Source organism: Protopterus annectens, chromosome 11.part0 (assembly GCF_019279795.1).
Source record: "Protopterus annectens isolate FY-2018-M chromosome 11.part0, PAN1.0, whole genome shotgun sequence".
NCBI lineage: Eukaryota > Metazoa > Chordata > Ceratodontiformes > Protopteridae > Protopterus > Protopterus annectens.
Window position 1 is genome coordinate 263,221,878 of NC_056745.1, and position 21,857 is coordinate 263,243,734.

Genomic DNA, 21,857 nt, shown 5'->3' on the forward strand with positions numbered 1-21,857 from the left:
GACATGTAATCTTTTAAAAAAGAAAGGAGAAAACTGTATAGAAATGAATGGAATTTGTGGGAACAATACATGCAGAATAATGTTCAGGAAGGAGTAGCAGAGGTGAGGTTTAAGTGAAGGTAGGGATTAGTCAATTTATGTAATACTGGAGGAAATGAAAACTGTTAAAAACAAAACATATATGTATACAGCATGAAAACTTTTACTATGGTTTGTTTTCTTTTCTATTACTATACAAGTATCTGTGTCACTGTCTAAATAAAGTGGTTTTAAAAAATAATAGAGAAATTGGAGTCACTTTAAAATACTAGTACTATTAACTTGAGAAGTTCATGAAATAAGAATATGAATTAATTGCACATCCTGAAGTAAAAAGTCTATCGTAATTTATTATTACTATTTACTATAATCCACTGCCCTTTTTCATAAATCACCAATTTTAAGAGGGATTAGGAGGAACAAAGCAAACTTTTGAGGCAAAATCAAAGACATTTGAGAGTACTCAATACATTCAGCATGCCCAGTGATGGTACTATGTTTCCTTGTGACATTGTAAGGCAGCACTATGCCCTTGTATGGTAGTCAACATCTGCCTGCGAAAGATGTCTGTCTGTAACTGAATGAGTAATATGTTAAAAGATGCAGTGAACAAAAATCTCCCCTCCCGTGGTGGCTCAACCATATGAGGGCTATAGATGAGAAGGGTATGCGGTGGGGGTCGTTTCTGATGCACCCTCCAGAAATTGGGAAAAGTGGTGAGATTACGACTAACAGGCATACAGGCATGTATGCAAAATAATGTGCAAACAATCAAATGTTTAAATACACATGCTAGCCTCTAAAATATTGCTAGTACTATAGGATAACATATATATATATATATATATATATATATATACATACTTTTTTTTTTTTTTTTTTTTAAATCAAGAAATTTAATAATGTTGCATTTCCAGCCTTTGACAACCAAGAGCTCGACACAGGATTTATTGAGCAAGCAGTTTAGAGGACCTGCTAGTTTGTTACGTAGAATTTGCAAAGTTTAAGTGTTAGTTTTTTTTTTTTTATTATTTAGTTTAGGCACTGCAAACCAATAAAGCTTCAAACATTACAAGGCCTGGGGGGATTTAATACCCACTTGTGAAACTACAAGGGTAATGTTAGGGACAATACACTGGTTCCCTTAATACTGGTTTGCTTTTTTTCTTTTAATACTCATCCATAACTGTACAATGCACTGATGCTTCACTTTTATTTGCAAGCTGTGTGCTGTAGCAATACATACTGTGGGCTTCAGCTACGTTAGTAAGTATCCTGAGACAGCAGTGTCTCAGCTGAAAGAACAGGACTGCCTTTTTTAAATATAATCCTTATTTCTCCAAAGTGTGACATTGGAATGAGAATACTAAACTGCAGGGATATAGGGTTGTAAGATGACTTGCCCCACTGTAAAATTACTTTAGCTTCATTGTTGTAATCACACAAAAATTAACTGGCTTAAAAGTACATGAGTTTAAGTGTCTTCTGTTTTTGAATTAGCAGGTTTGTGCAACTATAGCCCATCTATTGTGCTTTCAGCAGTTGGGGTTCAATCAGGTAAAACAGAGTCACTGTACACTATTTGAAGGGTGAAAGGTTTGGAATGCTGATGAGGGTGCCTGAAATCAGTGGCCAGCGATGTAGGCCACACAGATGACAATCAGGCATATCCACAAGATATACCTGCTCAGAGGTGCCAACTAAGGGAGTGAAGTGCTTACCATTATGGAAAGGGACAATGTTTACCATCATCTGAAGAGGAGGAGGTAGGGAATCAGAATATATGGGGATAATATGGAGCTGGTTTTGGAAGGGGGAATGAGGGAAAACTATGTTCAGTACTGTTGCCAATGGTAATACAGATGTGAATTTCCAGTGCTTGTGACTTGTAAATCCCACTCTCTCAAACAAACTATGTCTCATGCATCAGAATTGCGAACAAAGCAGATACTGTAAATGCAGATGGCATTCAGGTTCCTTATGTGGTTATAAGTTACATGCAGATGGCATTTATACACAATCACATAAGGAAATTAATCAGCGGATCCAACAAAAGTCACATAAAGCATTAGAGTTTACAGTATCACAAACCATATTACTACTAATTAGAGAGCAGCTGTCATCAGCTTCACAACGCACTGTCCTACAAAGAATACAAGATAGTAAACCTGACAGTCCCCTGGGGTAAACAAACAAATATTGCACAGTATTATGACAATCAGTCTGGTTAATGTTATTCTGCATACCATAATAACATGCATTATGTATAACTGCTTACAGAAGCAGAAGGTGGCTTTACTATGGGGTGTACTGCCTTACTGTGCAGTTGAGGGGCTTTCACAATGGTATCCTATACCCATGTTGGGCCATTTCCCCAAGCACACACAGTTTTCAGACCTGCATATCTACCGGACTTCCACATTTGTACTATTTACGTGTTCTAGCAAAGCTTCTTCTCTTCCTTATTATACTCTTTGGTGCACAGGCCTTCATACAGTTTCCAATTCTGGACCTGCTGAAAGCCCATCAGACAGTCTAGACCAGAATATAAAGTGTTTTACTATCCAGCCCCTTATTCTGTATCTGTTAAACAGCACAGTTTTCTTTCAAATCGAAAGAATAACTCCGACTCCCAAAATGGAAGCAAAACACAGAGAAATAACACATTTGACAATGGACAAAGAAAAAAAAAAAATCAGCATTTTCTCCAAGAACAAGACAAAGCATGTAAGTACAAAGATTATTACTCGCCTGTTCTTTCTCTAGCATATCTGCTTTTCTCAATATTTTCATTGCATATATGTGACCGGTGTCTTTTTTCTGGACAAGACGTACCTGTGAAAGAAAATATACATATACTGAAAACAGCACTTCACAGGATCTAGTATTAGCAGGGTGTTGAATGCATGTAGCTAGATACCAGGAGCTGTGAGTTTAAATCTTTGCTTAGAACTACCCCCCTACACTATCACCTTGACACAGTTTTTTTATGATGAAAAATCTTTGAAACCACATACTCAGCATGTCACCATTTTGAAATATCTGGGAAGATATTAGACACCTTCTGCTCTTTTACCGAATATGTGCTAGTGTGACAATCCTTCCCAGATTAGGGCATTAAAAACGAATACAGAGTGCCTAACTAGAACCACAGAGGCAACAGTAAGGTATGTTTATCAAAGCCACAATTAACTTCTGACAGCTAAACCCTGACCCTCATTAAAGTACAAGGGCTGGCTCTTTGATCACCTTACTGAACTAACTTAAGGACTTATTAACCACAGTCTACATTGGTTAAATCCTGAAAATATTTTATACAACAAAAATCTTTCTGGGTTTGTTCCATCCATCTTCAGTTGTACAGCACATACCAGTTATCCCACCAGGTCATATTAAAATAAATGCTTTTTCCATCTAGATGATTCCAGTCATTTGTAATTCATAAATAAAATCCACATTCCACCATAACAATGTTCCTTCCATGTAAACCTCCCAAACACCTTTCTTTCATGTTTTTGTATTAATAAGTCTGGCAGTTTAGCATGAATGATTAAGACTAGGTGTTACTAATGAGCTTTACTTTGTGGTAATGAGTCTGACTTCATCAGCCTTCACTCACTGACTGTACAACTAAGCAAGCCCCTTACGCAGACAATGCTGCTAGGTGACCTTTGAAAAGAGACATTTGTTCCTACTGGGTTTACTTTATTAAAATACTGTTGTTAAAATATACTTTTGAGCATTTCTATCAGAGTCTGTGGCATGTGGGATTATGCAGATTACAACAGGCAAGATGTATACAATTCACTCTGTTTATGCTTAATCTCCTTTGTTTCCCACAACGAATGCCATTTTTGTACACTGTATGTGGCCTAACATGGCAGCCATGATCAAGCTTACAAACTGTGTAATTTATCATAAACCTCCCTGTTGTTGCATTGCTCTACAGCTTCAGTTTACACATTTTTATCATACCTCACTCTTAGTTGGCAGTGTAACTGCAGGTAAACAAGGTAACAACAGTAGAAAAAGCACAAGATAAACTATACACGGCAAATCAAAAATGAAATTAAAAGCCAATACTGTGGCATACGGAGATAAAGCCCTGACAATGTCTCAAATGACCCTGGCTGAATTAGCGGCTCAGGAGCACAGGTGTCAGCAAGGCAGGATGGGCATGCCCAATCTGGGAGGAGGTGCATACATCACAGTACCTTTCTGTTGATCTCCAACAGAGGCTAAGGAAATGCAGGGGACACTTTGCGTACATTGTCTTCAGGGTAGCAGGGCACTGATAGAACAACATGTCCATTGGAGGTCCATACCAGGACTGTGCATATCTGAGAGTGGAAAGAGAATTTAAGTTAAAAAAAAAATCCTCCTCAGCAGCATAAGTGACTGCCCTGAAATAACTCAATCTTCTCCAAACGTGGGAAGACAGACTTCAGTGGAGGCCTGCAGACTTGACTCTGAACAAGGAGAGGTTGGCACAGGCAGCGAATGGTGAACTTAAAGCGGGGGGGCAAAAAATTTAAAATTTACTGCACCATGGTAGAGAGATTATGATGAATAATGTTTTAACTAAGGTGAGGGGTGGCTTTTCTTGGTCATAAGAATACAGCTCGAGTGACCAAACTTGATTCCTCCACATTGCAGCCAAATAATATGAATTACTCACAATCATTGCCAAGGTGTATTGCTGTTACAGAATGGCATAATTCTGTATTTAAACATCTTACCTTTTTTTTTTTTTTTTATTAATACCACTGCAAAAAGTGGCCTTTTTTCATTCCATATGTTTGACCTGATACAAATCAGTATCGACAAATAAGACATATTAGACAAGCCAAAGTTAAAAATTATTTATTTAATGAGTAGACAGGTAGAATTTTTAACACAATAATTACATTTTTCAGGGATAGTGATTTTAATACATACAAATATCAAAGACACATTTTGCTGCTTAGTGGCAAAAATGCTTTTAAGAACCACCGTTGTCCATGTTTCAGGGATTTTACTTTTTTTTGGGAGGAAATACAAGGATTTACTTCCCAACTGCAGTGCAGTGCTCTTCAACAGGAAGTAAAAATATTCCTATTGTGTAACATGACAGTACACAATAGCATGGTATGGGTAATTCACATTAACCATGGTGAGGAGTGTTTGATCAAGAGAGCAAACCCTGTGTGTCCAGACGAGGTCTCCTCATGACTACATACAAATACATATATACACACACATATCTATCTATATATATCTATATCTATATCTATATCTATATATATATATATATATATATATCTATATATATATATATCTATATATATATATATATATATATATATATATATATATATATATATATAATACACACACACACACACACACACACACACACACACACACACACACACACACACACACACACACACATATATATATATATGGATCTACTTTACATGGTCAAAATATTAGAAAGCCGAAGACCATATGACCGAGATCATATGATCGACTTTTGAAATGTCGATCATGTAAAAACAAAAAAAAACCACAACAATCACTTACCTTCACATTGCTGGCAGGGGGGGCTATGCCCCCCACACTCCCTGGAACTTAAATATACTAACTCTGAGATGCAGTGCGGAAGATGGAAATCTTTTCATTGCGCAGTGTATGGAGATGCCCATTCCGAATGGTCGACATTTCAAAAGTCAATCATATGGTCTTGGCCATATGGTCTTCGTCTTTCTGAAATGTCGAGCATGCACACACACACACACACACACACACACACACACACACACACACACACACACACACACACACAATTACTGACAACCCTGCCATGATAAATGCTAACTTTACAGTGGCAGCACATAAAAAAACAAGTGCACCACTTTTTATAAACCTGGCCATTGTATAACCTGGACTCCTGTCGAGGTCCATCTTTCAGTGTTTTATGATGTAGCAGCTAAACAAAGTCACTGCTGTACTGTACCACATGCACACATGAATGTGGTGACAAATGCAGCACCCTGATTGTTCACACTTAGACCAGTGTGAGTGCAGCGTCTGCCAAATACTAAAACAGCAGGATTTTTTTTTTATTTGGTAAATCCACTAAGTACATGTGCCTCACTTTGGTGATGTCCCAGGATAACAGTCTGATTAAGTCACATAACAGGAAAATAAAGGCCAAAGGATGCAAACCCAAGACTACAGGATGACGCTCGTTGATGCTGCATTAATTCCCAGTGGTAAACTGAGATACTCTGGAGAGTCTAACTATTTTATTATGTTGAACTGGGCATTTTGTTTTGCAGTTAGCAGTGACTTCAAATGTAAGCAGATTTTATTTTTGACTAGCTGCAATGAGTTTTCACAGACTGCGGCTTCCTCAATTACTGGCTGGAAATCCAAAACAGTCATCCATGCCCATCAGTGGAAGGGAATACCATTCCACTCTACAATTTTCAGTAGTGAATATCTATGTCCATCTCCCCAACAAAGTCAGCACCTTCTAATGAACTAATTATTGTAGCTCTTACAAAAATAATTCATTTTATTTTTCACAGATAGCAAGATGGAATAGAGAGAGAAGCTGAAGCAAACACAAAGCACCACAATGTGACCATATGCTGTAATGAGTTTTTGGATTGCAACCTCTTTGTAAGCAAGCCTAGCTGAGTACAGGCATCACAAACCATGGCAGTTAGGCCACACAGCATCTTAAAGGAAGGGACAGATGCTGCACACCTAATGGGTATGAATTGCAGCCAAAACAGAAAAGGGAGGGAGGGAGGGGCATCAAAAGTGCAGCCCGATTTCAGGCACTTGTGAATTTGTCTGCATGTCTACCTAATACAGTGAGAACATTTGAGAAGGCCAACCTACTTAGTTCTTAACCTTGAGTTATCTTTTGCTCCTCCTTACCCCCCCTTCCACTTTACAAAAAAAACCCCACAAAAACAAAAACATTTCTAAGCTTGTTTCCTGCCTTTCCTGTAAGTGGTCTAGTCCAGATACAGATTTGCTGTATGCAGGACTGTTTGTAAGCTTCTGAGCCCCTGCTGCTTAGCTAGGGTTAAACTATTCCGCCGTCATAAAGTCTGCTCTTCAAATTTTCCCTTAGAACTAGCCAGTTTTTTAGTTTTCGCACTCAAATCTGTTTCTTTGAGCTCAGCACTTGTTCAGAACTCGTAAGCACTAAATAAGCTACAAATTACTACACCACTCAACTTTCCGCACTTGTCTAGAGGAAAACAGGTTTTAGTACTTAATAAATAAGCACCTATCCAGGCATGTCAAAGGGTCAGCTCCTGCTGTTTTCTCCTGTCTAACTGATGAATCTGGGCATCTTGGGGCAATGCAGCAATTGCCTCATGTACACAGACAACCCTCTCCTCCTACCACCCAACACTACAACCTGTGAGAGATGCACTTGTACAGCCAAACTGGAAGCAAAGCTCTCTTCACCCAAGACTGGGCTCGACATTCAAGAGGAGAGGGTAAACACTTGCACCACACCACATTCATCACATAGTTCCTCAAAACCTACACCACCAAAACACACACCTACATTCGCAAAGGCTCTCAATAAAAAACTACCCAAGCAACAGGGACCTCAAAAGCAGAAACGCAAGCAACCTCCACCCCCCAACACAACCCAAATGACACACAGCACACAAACTCAGTGGGCCACTCAACCACAGCCCAAAAGGCATAACAACGTACCCAACACTCTAGTCATAAGGGACTCTATTCAGGCACACTGATGTTCCACTCACCAGGCTAAACAAGGAGAAAGTTACTGTCAGCTGCCTGTCAGGTGCCAGGATCTGCGACATAACGCATGCACTCAGGTCACTCCATAACAAGTACAAACATGACTCTGTCATTGTTCATGCTGGTGTGAATGACCTCAGATGTACCTCCCTGAACTACATGAAAAGAGACATGAAGGAGATGTCCGATCTTATAGCTCAGTCAGGTATGACCCTAGCCCTGAGTAGCATCCTGCCATCATCCAGAATGATACCACAGTACAAGGACAAAATGGTTGACTTCAACAATTGGCTAAGCTTCTGGTGTCATTCTAAGGGGATCCAGTATCTGTCTGCTTCGGATGACATGATCAACAGACCATGAGGCTTTGCCAGGGATGGCCTGCATCTGCCACCCTTGGGATTCCGGATACTGGCTAAGGCTCTTGCCACACCTATAGTGCCATTTTTAGGCAAGGTTCAAATGACAAACTCACCACCATAGCAGGTACAAGCAAGCAAAATATGAGGGCAATGCTAGTCAATGCTAGAAGTCTAAACCTCAAAATGCACTCACTCGAGGCACTCCATAAAATGGAGAACATCGATATCAGTGCAGTGACAGAGACCTGGTTCAAGGGTCCAGAGAGCACCCCTGCATTACCAGGCTATAATTCATAACACACCTTTTGGCCACCTAACCTGGACCAAAAAACTAAAGGTTGAGGCGTGCCCATATTCATTAAGGATATCCACACCTCCAGCTTAGTTGCTCAGCATAATGCGTCCGAAATTATCCAAGTGCAACTAACTCTGGTCAAGACCGCAATCCATATTGTAGCTTGCTACAGATCCCCCACCATGCCCCAGGATTCCCACTCCTCATTTCTTGATACACTGGAAAATATTAGGGTACAACCTAACACCCTAATAATGGGCGATTTCAACTATCCCACCATTAACTGGGAAAACTGCTCATGTACCAACTTTTTTGCTCAATGTTTTCTGGAATTCATAAATTCCAATGCCTTGGATCAACCTATCCACACCCCCACCAGAAGCAGCAATATCCTAGACCTGGTCATTACCAACATGGGCAACCGGTGTTCCACACCAGAGGTCAATTCCTCGTTGGTCAGATCTGACCACAAGCTAATTACCCTACACATCCACATCACGCCCCCATCCCTGATAAGGGAAACCACTGTAAAAAAACATCTCCAAAGTCAACTTCATGCTTCTTAAGACAGAAGTGGCAAACTTCACGACACCCATGCAGACGGACAATAGAGGCATGACTGCTGAATCCTACACAAATGCACTTTATAAGCGCTTACACAGGTGCATGGATCGTGCAATCCCTAAAAGAACCAAGATGCTATCCTCCAAAAAAAGGAACCCAATCTGGTAGTCCCCTGCCATAAACAAACTACAACAGAAGAAAGAAACTGCTGCTGCTGCAAAAAAAGAATAAAATCCCATGACTGGAGAAACTTCCCTTGGTCAGCATCAGTAAAAAGCTGAGATCCCTCATAAAATCCTCTAAAGCTAGCTACAAAAACAAAATTGCCACTGACTCTAAAGACAAACACAAAGCATTCTATAGCTATGTAAGAATCTCAATGGCAACAATCAGATCTGCTCTGAGTTACAGCACAATGGCACTAAATTTACAGAACCATCTGATATTGCCAGCATCCTGGCAGACAGGTTTGGTGCTAACTTTACCCCCCTCTCACCCTCTAAAGGGCCCATCTCTATACTGGAAGAATGCAAAGTTCCTGTAATCACGGCTGCACAAGTAAAAACCACACTCACCAAAGCAAAGAACACAGCATCCGTGGGACCTGACAGCATCCCAGGCTGCGTTCTACGTGAACTACAGAATGAAATGGCACCCCACCTAAGTACCATGTTCAATCATAGCATCACCTCATCCTTTGTGCCCACTGAATGGTACACAGCGTTGGTTATCCCACTCCACAAAGGGGGAGCCACCACAGACCCTGGGAACTACCGCCCCATAAGCCTGACAAGCCTGGTCTGCAAGGATATGGAATGTATCATCATGGAACTTATAAACAATGACACTGGTAATCTCCAAACTCTGGACCTCACCCAGTTCGGGTTTGTAAAAGGCAGATCATGTCTCCTAAACCTGATAGGCTTCTTGAAGCAGTCACCAAAGCCATAGATGAGGGTAAGGTGGTTCACACAACCTTTCTAGATCTCGCCAAGGCTTTCAACAGCATCCCCCACTCTGAAATTATGGATAAACTCACTAAACTAGGTATAAATCCCTATATGTCACAAGATGGGATGGCAACTGGCTCACTGACAGAACCCACACTGTGAAAGTAGCGGACTCCAAATCCGACTTCATACCAGTGACAAGTGGAGTACCACAGGGTTCAGTCCTGGGTCCTCTCCTATTTGGCATCTACTTCTCAGAAGTGCAGGCTAACACAGAAGGTCTTTGGGTAATGAAGTTCACAGATGACTGCAAACTAGGAGCCATAATCAAAACTCCTAACGATGTGGACATCCTACAAAAGGGCCTCACTGAGACAGATGCCTGGTGTCAAAGGCATGGCCTCAAGCTCAATGCCAAAAAGTGCACTGTCATCCCTTCTGGTAAAAACTCTGTACCCGGGAACAACCACATAGGCAGTAGTCTACTTAACACTAAAAGTGTGAAAAAAGACCTGGACAGTAGTCTCTCTTTTGATAATCACATCACCACAGGAGTCATCACACCTCATCACAAAAGGTTTCTCATCCAGGAAAAAAAGAGGTAATTGTTCCCCTCTACTCGTCACTTATTAGACCCATTATAGAGTACAATGCCCCTTTTGGTATGTACCTCACAAGATATCTACAACAACTAGAATGGCCACAGAAATACCTCACAAAGAGGATTACCGGCCTCAAACTAATGCCCTACGCAGACAGTCTCAAAAACCTCCAGCTTTACTCCATCACATATCACGTACTCAGAGGCGATCTCTGCCTACCATACAAAGATATGTCAAACCCAGAGCTGTTGGACATGCTCCACTTAAAGAAATTCCAATCCCTCCAAGCTACATGCTCTAGGGACCTAAACCTTGTCACCACAATAAACAGAACATTCTGGAGGGATAGATTCCTGACCAGAGACTTCCCATACCCTGGAGCAAACTACCTAACTATATCAAACAAAGCTCCTCATTAGCACTCTTCAAGAAAGATCTTGATGATCGGGCAGGTTCATAGGTAGGTACTAGGCTATCTGCTCAAAGGCATTTATAAGCCCAGCCAGAATGTGTTGGCTTTCTCCTCCCCCTTAAATTAGTTCCCTGTGTCTCTGTCCAGCAGAGCCACTGAAGTGATCCCTGGGGTAAACTTTCTGTTTCCCATCCACTCATCAAGGTTTCTCTTGAAGAGTGTTAGCAAGGAGCTCTGCCTAATGTAGATGGAAATCTTGTTCTAAAGCATTGTAAGTCTGAGACAGGGGATCTATCCCTCCAGCACGTCCTATTTATTGTTGTGGTGAGGTTTAGATCCCTAGAGCGTGTGGCTCGAGGGGATAAGGTTTACTTTAGGTGGAGCATGTCCATCAATTCTGGGTTGGACATGGCCTTGTATGTCAGGCACAGATCACCTCTGAGTAGGTGGCATGTAACCGAGTACAGCTGGAGTTTCTTCAGTCGAGCTGCATAGAACATCTGTTTGAGGCCAGTGATCCTCTTGGTGATGTACTTCTGTAGTCTTTCCAGCTGCTGCCGGTGTCTTGTAAGGTACATCCCAAATGGGGCGCTGTACTCTATGATGGGTCTAATGAGTGATGAGTAGAGGGGCACAATAACCTCTTTTGATCTGGATGCAAACCCTTTTGTGATTAAGTGGGCCACATAGAAGGATTTTCTAACCACTTTAGCAATGTGATTATCAAAGGAGAGATTACTATCTACTTGGGTCCTCAGATCCCTTATTACATTTTCCATATTTAGGGGACTACCACCTATGTGGCAGTTTGTGGGTACTTTGTTTTTTCCAAAAAGGATGACTGTGTACTTTTTGGCATTTACCTTGAGGCCATGATTTTGACACCAGGTATCAGTCTCAGTGAGACCCTTTTGGAGGATGTCTGTGTCAGCCGGAGAGTCAGTTATAACCCCTAGTTTGCAGTTGTCTGCAAACTTGGTCACCCATAGTCCTCCTGTGCTTGTCTGTACCTCTGAGAAGTATATGCCAGACAGGAGGGGTCCTAGGACTGAGCCCTGGGGAATTCCACTTGTGACCGGTTTAGAGTCAGACCAAGCTCCCACAACTCTCACCATGTGAGTTCTGTCCGTGAACCAATTGGCAACCCATCTTGTGACATAGGGGTTTATGTTCAGGCTGTTGAGCTTGTCTACAATACCAAAATGGGGAATGGTGTCGAAGGCCTTTGCGAGGTCTAGGTAGGCTGTGTGTACCACCTTTCCCTCGTCTATAGCCTTGGCAAGTGTTTCAAAGAAATCCACCAGGTTTAGGAGGCATGATCTACCCTTAAGAAAGCCGAACTGGGAAGAGTCCAGTGTTTGGAGGTTCCCAATGTCTCCGTTAATGAATTCCATGATGATGCGCTACAGCCATGCATACCAAGCTAGTCAGGCTTACAGGACAAGAGTTCCCGGGGTCTGTTGTGGCTCCACCTTTGTGGAGCAGAATAACCATTGCTGTGCACCACTCTATGGGTACGTAGCCTGTGGAGAGGCTGAGTTTGAACAATGTGTTTAGGTGAGGGGTTAGTTCATCTTTGAGCTTGTGTAGGCTGCAGCCTGGGACACCGTCTGGTCCCACTGATGCTGTGTTTTTGGCTTTGTAGAGGGCTGTTTTAACCTGAGTGTCTGTGATTTCAAGGGCTCTACATTCTTCTGGAATGGTTATGGGCCCTTTTGGGGGTGAGAAGGTGGTGAAGTTTGCACTGAATCTGTCTGCCAGGATGTTGGCAATATCGGTTGGTTCAGTGTATTTTGTGCCGTTCTGCACTAACTCCGAGCAGATATGAGCATTGCCATTTAGATTCTTAACATAGCTAAAGAATGCCTTGTGGCTATCTTTGTGGAGTCCTTGGCAATTTTTCTTTCGAAGCTCGCCTTGGGCGATTTTATGAGGGATCGTAGTTTCTTGCTGATACTGATCAGGGATGTCTTCCCTTCTTGGAATTTTACTATTTTCTGTACTAATTTCCTCCTTCTATTGTATACCTTGTTTATGGCAGGGGTCCACCAGACTAGTTTCCTTTTCTTGGAGGAGTGAGTCTTGGTTTTGCTTGGGATAGCATGATCCATGCATTCTTGTATGTGCCCATAGAATGCATTACTAAAGGATTTTGCAGCTTGGACAGTGTTATCCTTTAGCATGGAGGCTTTGAAACTTTCCACCTCTGTCTTAAGTAATGGGAAGTTGGCTTTTGAAAAGTTTTTCACTGTGGTTTCCTTGTCCGGGGGTGGAGGCGGAATGTGGATATCCAAAGTGATTTGTTTATGGTAGATTTAACCAGCAAGGGGTTGACCTCCGTTGTGGAACACTGGTCACCCATGTTGGTGATGACCAGGTCCAGTATGTTGTCACCTCTGGTGGGAGTGTTGACCAGTTGATCCAGAGCATTTGAGTTTACAAATTCTAGGAAGTGTTGGGCAAGGGAGTTAGTACTTGAGTAATTCTCCCAGTTAATGTTTGGGTAGTTGAAATCACCCAATATTAGGGTGTTTGGTAGGACCTTTATGTTTCCCATTGTTTCCAGAAATACGGAATGGGGGTCCTGGGACATGGTGGGTGATCTGTAGCAAGCTACAATTTGAATCGCAGTTTTGCCTGTTAGTTGAACGCGGATGATCTCTGAAGCATTGTGCTGTGCCACTAACCTGGAGGTGTGGGTATCCTTGATGAATATGGATACTCCCCCCGCCTTTTGTATTTCGGTCCGGGTTCTGTGGCCGAAATGTATGGTACGAGTTATAGCCTGGTAGTGCTGGGGTGCTCTCTGGAGCCTTAAACCAGGTTTCTGTTACTGCACATATATCGATTTTCTCCATACTGAGGAGTGCCTCGAGTGTGTGTATTTTGCCCCTTTCATTACACTTTTTGATAACCTCTGCAGCAGAGGAAACAAAAACTAAATTTCCATGCAAAACAGAATTTAAAATATAATTTTTCACATTTGGAAGGTTCTGAGAATGCAGCCAGGCAAACCTCTCTAAACATAACCAGTGGTCACAGCCCTGGAGAAGGTATCAACCGAGTCATACATACAAGATGGTAAACAAGGAGTTGTGATGCGTACAACAGATGAAACTATATTATTTAAAGCAGACACCTCATTCTTCATACTTTCACAATTAGTCAGAATAAATGAACACACGAGCCTGACAATTCAAAATTCTGAAAATCAAAGCTGCAGAAGCAGACACTTTTTTTCCACATAATTAACAATAATCTTACCATCACTGTCAGAAAGACTAAGAGAGGAAAAAACCAAATGTTTAGAAGCAGTAGGACTAACTAAAGCTATAGCCGTTGGGTCAGATTTGGGAAGAGAGTATAAAAAACTGAGATTGTATAAAGTTTCTCAATAACTTTCTTGGATGGCGTAAGCTATGGTAACTTGCTGGCTAGGCTTACGTAGGCCCTTGGGCAGATAGCCTAGTACCTACCTATGAACCTTTTATATGCCTTTTTAGGCCCAGCAGCTGTTGGGAAAATTGCAGGCAATGACACATATCATCCAGAGCTGACAGAACTGGAGAAATGGGTGAAGGTTCTGAAAATTCCTTCAGTAAAAGCTCATAATATTTTCTGAGGGACTGAGAAACTTCACTCTTCTCCCACTGAAAACACTGGCACATTACAGAAATAGTCTCAGAGAAACATTCCCCCTCCCCCAAATAAAAATAATAAGAAACTGAGCACTTGCTTGAATCTGAATCACAAAACGTTGGAGAAAACCTTGTATCTGTCCCTTCTTCTTCATGTACAGATTCGGAATCTTTAATCTCTTCAGGAAAAGAGGCATCCCTCTTTCTTGTACCAGAAACCACCTTATAAGAAGGATAAATAGCCTGAAGTAAACTCTGATCCAGACCCAGTAAATTACTCCTGTCTAAGGACATCTGAGGAAGAGTAGATACATGTTAATTTTTGGTTTCTTTTTGACAGGAAAAAGGAGCCAACAGTGTTAACAGTTGCAGCAGCTTACCAAGGGGTGGAGACAACATTCTGACTAAACAGGGAAAATCTCCCTGTTCCCTCTCCCAGGATCAACAAGAGTGGCTCTCCCTTGCCCACTGAAGGAAGCCCCAACAGCCACAGAGGACATGGCTAATCCTTGGCCCATAGGTGTTCCATCAGAGGGATCCGGGGTAGAAGATGAGTGGTCTGAGGAACAAGACATTACCACAGGAGAGTCACCCACCTGTGGCCAAGGCAAACTGCTAGCCTGTTGGGGTGGCAAAGGCTGTTTGCTTTAACTTTTTCTTTTTGTGGCTGGAAGGACTAACTGTGGAAGTGGTCATTTGTTCCATGGTCAAACTGAAAATGGTGCCTCGTTTTCAGGGGAAAAAAGCTGGTAAAGTTTTTAAAAGTCACTTTTTCACCCAAAAACACAGTAAAAAACACTTTTGCCAGCCACCACCCAAAGTAAAATAATGGAAAATGTCATGAGGCTTTGGAAGATGAACAGCTGTTATATCCTTGGTAGACCATAACCCATTACAGCTACGGCTAATCAATACAATGAACATTGGGTGGTGCCTGATTCATGGTTAGCTAAGTATGTGATAGACACTATATAGTGACCCAATGATTAGGGCTCCTGTGTTCAAAATACCACATCCACCAACTACAACTGCATTACATATATACATATCAACATATTTTAATTATGAAAGCTCAAGAATTGAATTGTTTCAGCTGGTAAAGAACTTAAAAACAGCAAAAAAAGTTACAAGACACAGCTCTGTGTAATCTCCCTCTCCAAAGTAAGCACAAATCATTAAATACTTCAGAAAGATTAATGCAATAAGAGGAAATCCTGTCTATAATCTAATGACTTTAACAGGAATTCATAATGCAATATCATATTTGGTGCTTGATAATGTAGGTTTATCTTGATAATATAGGTTTAACAGTAGGTTTTTAAATGAGGTACAGCTCAAAGCTGAGTAACTCATGCACTTAATCAAAACTTCATGCCTTTCCAATTTAAAACATTTGGACAGAACTGTGCAAAAGTTAAGCATGTCTACCTTGTAATGAAATATAAAATACTCCACAAATTCCTTTGTGAGTCTTTTTTATTTGAATATTTAAAAAAATGTATAAAACAACAGAACCAGACTACTTATTCTGAGTTATTCTTCTCATTAAAAGAAAACTTAATAAACACAATGCACTTCATATAAACCTATCACTTACTCCAGGCCATTTTTTTAATAGTATCACACAAAACTGCTTACAGGGACAATTAAGGCTCGGTTTAGACAGAGAAGATTTACCTGAGCATTCCAAATGTAATGAAACTATGGGTCTACATTCAGCCATCGAATGAAAATTCAAACGAAAGGCTAAACATTGAACCATATGCATTGAAAGTTCATTTACTGAACATTCATTTCAGCAAACGAGTGAGACAGGGAAAGTAACTAGCTATCCAACACTTCCCCATCTGCCCTTTTCCCCACTGTAGTGCAATCTCGGAGTTGGTATATATAGGTGGGGGTGGGAGTTTGGGGGGATGTAGCCCCCCCCCAATCTGGGTAGGTTTGAAATATGGGGAAGTGTTGGAAAACAAGTTACTTTCCCTGCCTTACTCGTTCGCTGAAATGAACGTTCAGAAAGTGAATTTTCGATGCTTAGTCGTTCCATTGAATTTTCATTTGATGGCTGAACATAGACCTGAAACTATAGGCCATTGTCTGATGTTTACTAAAGCATGTTTACATATTCTCACAGTTTTGACTAAGATATCGTGGGTGCATGGCTATGCATACCGTCAGATGTTTGTCCACATCAGATGTGTAGCTATACACATGCCTGCTACAGGATAAAATACACTACTGAGTTACTTAGGGCCACAGTTTCTGCAGAAATGATTTGCATATGTGGTTGTAAAAGCTACTGTTTTTTAATTGTGCAAACAATAAATATAAATATGCATAAGCTACAGCTGTCAGTACTTCATCAGGATTTACTGCAGGAAGTACTGCAGGAAGTAAAACCTCTGCATTCTGTACTGCAGTTTCTGAGTAGTAATTAAACCAAATAATTCCCTCCAGGGCCACTAGCTTTAACTGACTGCATAAACGAGGCACAAAACAAATATGGGAGCTCTCCGACATTTTTTAGAAATGCAGACTAAGAAATTATGATGTGCTTGTTGTACAGGGGAAGTACCAGGTTAATTTGCCACAAGTTCTTCATGATGTCATGGCTGTAACTAAGAGCAAAAGTGTCATCAAAAATCTGAAATAACAACTGCTTAAGCTAGCTGAAAAATTGTGTACACTGCAAGATTCAGGCAGTATGGTGTGTGTTCTTTCAGTTCTGACAGCTTCATTCTGAAATATAAATTAATTTAACAAACACTGAATTGTATTTTCAAGATGCTTCTTTGTCAAAAATATTACCTCAAGTCTCCCTTGAAAAGGAGTCACTGGCTTAGTGCAATTAACCCAATCAAGAAACCGTAAATAAAATAAATCACTACTTTAACGCCAGTATTTATTAAATTTCATTTCTGCAAATTTTTTTTTCTTTCACACAATTCAGAAACTGCTTATGATATACATCAGTATGTGGCTTGATTCCTTTGAATTCTGTCAAACATTTGATGAATCTTAAGCACTTTTCTTTCTGCATGAACTGATAAGTTGCTATTGCTGCGCTATTTTGCACTTACCATGCATAGTTCCATGAAAAAATGACTTAAGAGAAGTAATTTGTTAAATCAGCTTTAAGAATATGGTTATTGCTAGTTGGCCTATGCCTAAGGCCGGCTAAGAGTACATTTCTACACAAATTAAATTCTAAATATGTAAATGCAAGTTGATGTGTATCTTTTAAAAACAGTAAACCTATAAATACATTTTGAGGGGGGGGGGGGTGATTCATCCTGAATCCAGGTTAGCATTCTACATTGTATAATCTCCACTGTTACTTGCTCACAGCATAATGCAATTAAAAGGAAAACAAAGAGACTAAAATCTGTGACTTTGCGACTGCAGAGAGGATACCAAATTAGGAAAAGAAGTGCTATCCTACCACTCATTAGTAAAGCATTTAACATCATAATTGTGAGTCATCATCATCTACTTCCACTTTGTGGTTTCAGCAGACCCTCCCACTAACGTATCAGTCAACTTATTAAATATGTCCATTGAAGCAAAGGGAACATAACATGGATATGAAAAAAAAAGAGCATTGGTCTACATTACAAACCTCTCCAAATGCTCCTCTCCCTATGACTTTTAAAGATTCAAAGTCATCTAAGCCTAGTCTTGTCCTCTTGAGCCGAAGGAATTCAGTCTCCTTCCGTGCATGCTCTGATCTTCGTTGCCTTTTCTGTGGAGAACAGGGGAGAAAATTAGTGAAACAAACTACAGCAAACTGCCATTTTATAATTATAATGACATCATTTGCTAAAAATCAAAGTTTAACAACATTTCTGCTTTGTGTTATTCTCTGTAATATGGCTACTGTGTGGCGAAAAGCTACCATGTCTAGCATTCTACCTGCATCAGTAACCTACCCAAGTTTACCCTTTCAGTTTCTTGTTTCTGTAATGTAAATTTCTTCACTTTATGTCTGGATTTTACAAAACTGTATATAGTGCCACATTTGTTATTGCTTGATTTTTAGTTTAAATCATGCACTTGCACACAAACATTTGTTCTGCATATGCACAGGGAAGGATATACACATATAGAAAGAACCATATGAACAACCCAGTGCAGCCACTGTGCTGGCCACATAACCACCCAGTGCAGCCACTGTGCTGCCCCATGTAACCACCTAGTGCAGCCACTGTGCTGCCCCATGTAACCACCCAGTGTAGCCGCTGTGCTGCCTGTGTAACCACCCAGTGCAGGTGCTGTACTGCCCATGCAACCACCCAGTGCAGCCCACGTAACCACCCAATGCAGCCACTGTGCTGCCCATGTAACCACCCAGTGCAGCCGCTGTACTGCCCCATGTAACCTACCCAGTGCAGCCACTGTGCTGCCCACGTAACCACCCAGTGTTGCTACTGTGCTGCCAGTGCAACCTTCCAGTGCTGCCACTGTGTTGCCATTGCAACTGTCCAGTGCTGCCACTGTGTTGCCATTGCAACTGTCCAGTGCTGCCACTGTGCTGCCAGTGCAACTGCCCAGTGCTGTCACTGTGCTGCCCAGTGCTGCCACTGTGCTGCGAGTGCAACTGCCCAGTGCTGCCACTGTGCTGCCAGTGCAACCGCCCAGTGCTGCCACTGTGCTGCCAGTGTAACTGCCACTGTGCTGCCAGTGTAACCACCCAGTGCTGCCAGTATAAGCACCTATTGCAACCACTGTACAGCTCCATACACTGAACTGTAGACTTTAGGCAACGTTCAGCACACCCTTTCACTCCGTTCCATCTGTCCTGCTTCAGAACCCACACATACATCTTTCATGTTCTCTTGAATTCTACTAATGTCCTTAAACCCACAATCTCTACTTTCTGCTATCTGCCTACTTGAACTACAGATAAATAGGACTTTTAACATTTTGTTATAAAGAATCCAAGCAGATAATGCAAATAAGAAGGACTGACAAAATTTCATGATGCAAACAGCAAAGTCACAGTCAAATAAGACACTGAAGTGTTGGCTTTATAGTGTTAAAGAAACTAGCAACCAGCTAGCATCACAAAACAGAAGATACAAAAATCCACAAAACTCAGTACAGAAAAGTGAACCTCTATGAATAAGTGGGGAATACTAACATTAATTTACAAATCTGGCAACCTGGGTTAGAATATCTCACTTGTGTGCTGACGTATGTGTTTATGCTTAAAAAAAGATTACATTGTTAAAAAAAAATGTTTCATAATACCACCACAGAGAGAATAATCTGCAAGATGTGCATTTTTAATGTCCTCCATGGATGAAACTAATAATGAACCTGAGTTTTTTAGGACGTAGTCCATTTTCCCATGATCTCTTTTTAACAGTGCTCCTTTAGCCAAACAGTCCTACTTTTGTCAGTTCAACGCTGAAGAGATGGGTGTCATCAGCAGTACATGTTTTCTATACTTAGCTGTAGCATCCATGAGGACTACATTACCAATGTATTCAATGCAAACATATATTTACTCATTTATTTTTAATACTAGTTTTGGTAAGAGCAAACTGTATTATTGGCACCAGCATGTAGTGAACTTGTGCATACTTCTCAGGGAAGGGATTGCCAGTGCAGGTCAAAACATGCAACTCTCAATTTTACCAGCGGGGGGCCTTCTTTGCCAAGCAACTGGCAAGTAAAGTATGCAAAGCTTCTTAATAAACCCTTATTGCTATGACTATTGAATAGCATTTACAGGTGTTCCCTTACTTACGAACAGGTTAGGTTCCTGGGGGGTTGCTGTTAGTCGAAAATGTTCATAAGTCCAACACACCCTTGATGATTAATGGAATGTGCTCAAAATTGGACCAACAACCACCAATAAAGCACCAAAATGTACCAATACCCACTAAAAAAGCACGCAAAAGCACAAACATACACAACAAAGATAAAAATACTGTACTTATTGTAATCATAAACAGAAATAATCATGCTGTACAAAGTTTGATTAGTGGAGTGTTTGAGTGCCACTAATACTTGACAGTAGTGTATTTTTTACCAACCTTGAACATCAGTTTAATTTATACTGCAATAGTATAATACTGTACACAATACTTGGCTAAAGGATGGTGAGGAGTGCGCAGATGGAACTCCATCATGAACTAGGAGTTTTCAAAGAAGCTCCTGTGGATGTAGATGGCAATGGTTCTTGTAGTGTCAGTGCCACAACAGGTAGCACACTTGGTCTTTGATGCAGAAGACTGTGGGTACTATTCCCACCCAAGGTACACTGAATGTTGAAACTGCAGTGCAGCATAAGGGGGTGCTGCTCTTCTGAGTGTGTTATCCTTTGGATGAGATGTTAAACTGAGGCCCCATCTGCTTGAGTTGGTGGTAGCTCAAATAAAAATCATACTAAATTTGAGCGGCATAGTGATGCAGTGGTTAAAGTTGTCGCCTCATAACAAGAGGTTCTCCAGTTCGATTCTCGGCTGGGGTGCCTTCCATGCGGAGTCAGCATGTCCTCCCTGCATTTGTGAGAGTTTCCTTTGGGTGCTCTAATTTCCTCCCACGTTACAAAGATGTGCATCCGGAGCATTTCTCCCCTGGCCTCCACTGAAAATTGGCTTGTTCCAAGTCGGACTTTCCCAGTAAATAAATGCTAAATAAATAAATAAAATAAAATAAAATAAATTGTTCTCATTTGAGTATTGTGTCCCACCTCAGCTCTCCTGAGATATCTATCAAGAGATGTCCGCACAGGTAATTTTTGCTTAACCTCATAAATCTTCCTGGAGCAGACAATAGGCTTTGTGAATAACTGCACACACTTTTGTAAACCTTTCAGTGTTTGGGACCTGAGACTGAAAAGAAGCAAGTGCCTTCTCAGTCATGCTGAAATCTTCAGCCAGCTGCTTACAGGCGAACCTCTTGTGTTCCACAGTTTCATGTTCCTCCTCAGTGACTTCCTCCTGGGCCCTTTGCAACTCTAGCTTCATCAAATCCTCGTTACTCAGCTCCTTACTGTGGCATTCCACCACTTCATGAATATCTTCTTTATCAATTTCCAATTGCAGTTGCCTGCCCAGTTCCACCATCTTGTTGGCCACTGAAGTCACTGTCTCTGTAATTCCATTCAAGCGGTTTGTAAATTGTGGCCACAGCTTCTTCCACACACCATTCATGGTGCTAGTCTTTACCTCATGCCAAGAAGCATCAATGTTCTTAATTG

The 21,857-nt window shown here is 41.1% G+C and overlaps 1 protein-coding gene across 3 annotated transcripts in view; it reads right to left on the minus strand.

Annotated features, from left to right (window-relative positions):
• The window catches only part of STK38L (serine/threonine kinase 38 like), a 721,763-nt gene that overhangs the window by 187,266 nt on the left and 512,640 nt on the right, over positions 1–21,857 (minus strand). For all 3 annotated transcript variants that reach the window (XM_044087725.1, XM_044087724.1, XM_044087726.1), the window contains 2 exons: positions 18,267–18,389; positions 2,791–2,874 (listed from right to left, as the gene is read on the minus strand). In XM_044087725.1, coding sequence (XP_043943660.1) covers positions 2,791–2,874; positions 18,267–18,389 — 207 coding nt within the window. The remainder of the gene's footprint in view (positions 1–2,790; positions 2,875–18,266; positions 18,390–21,857) is intronic.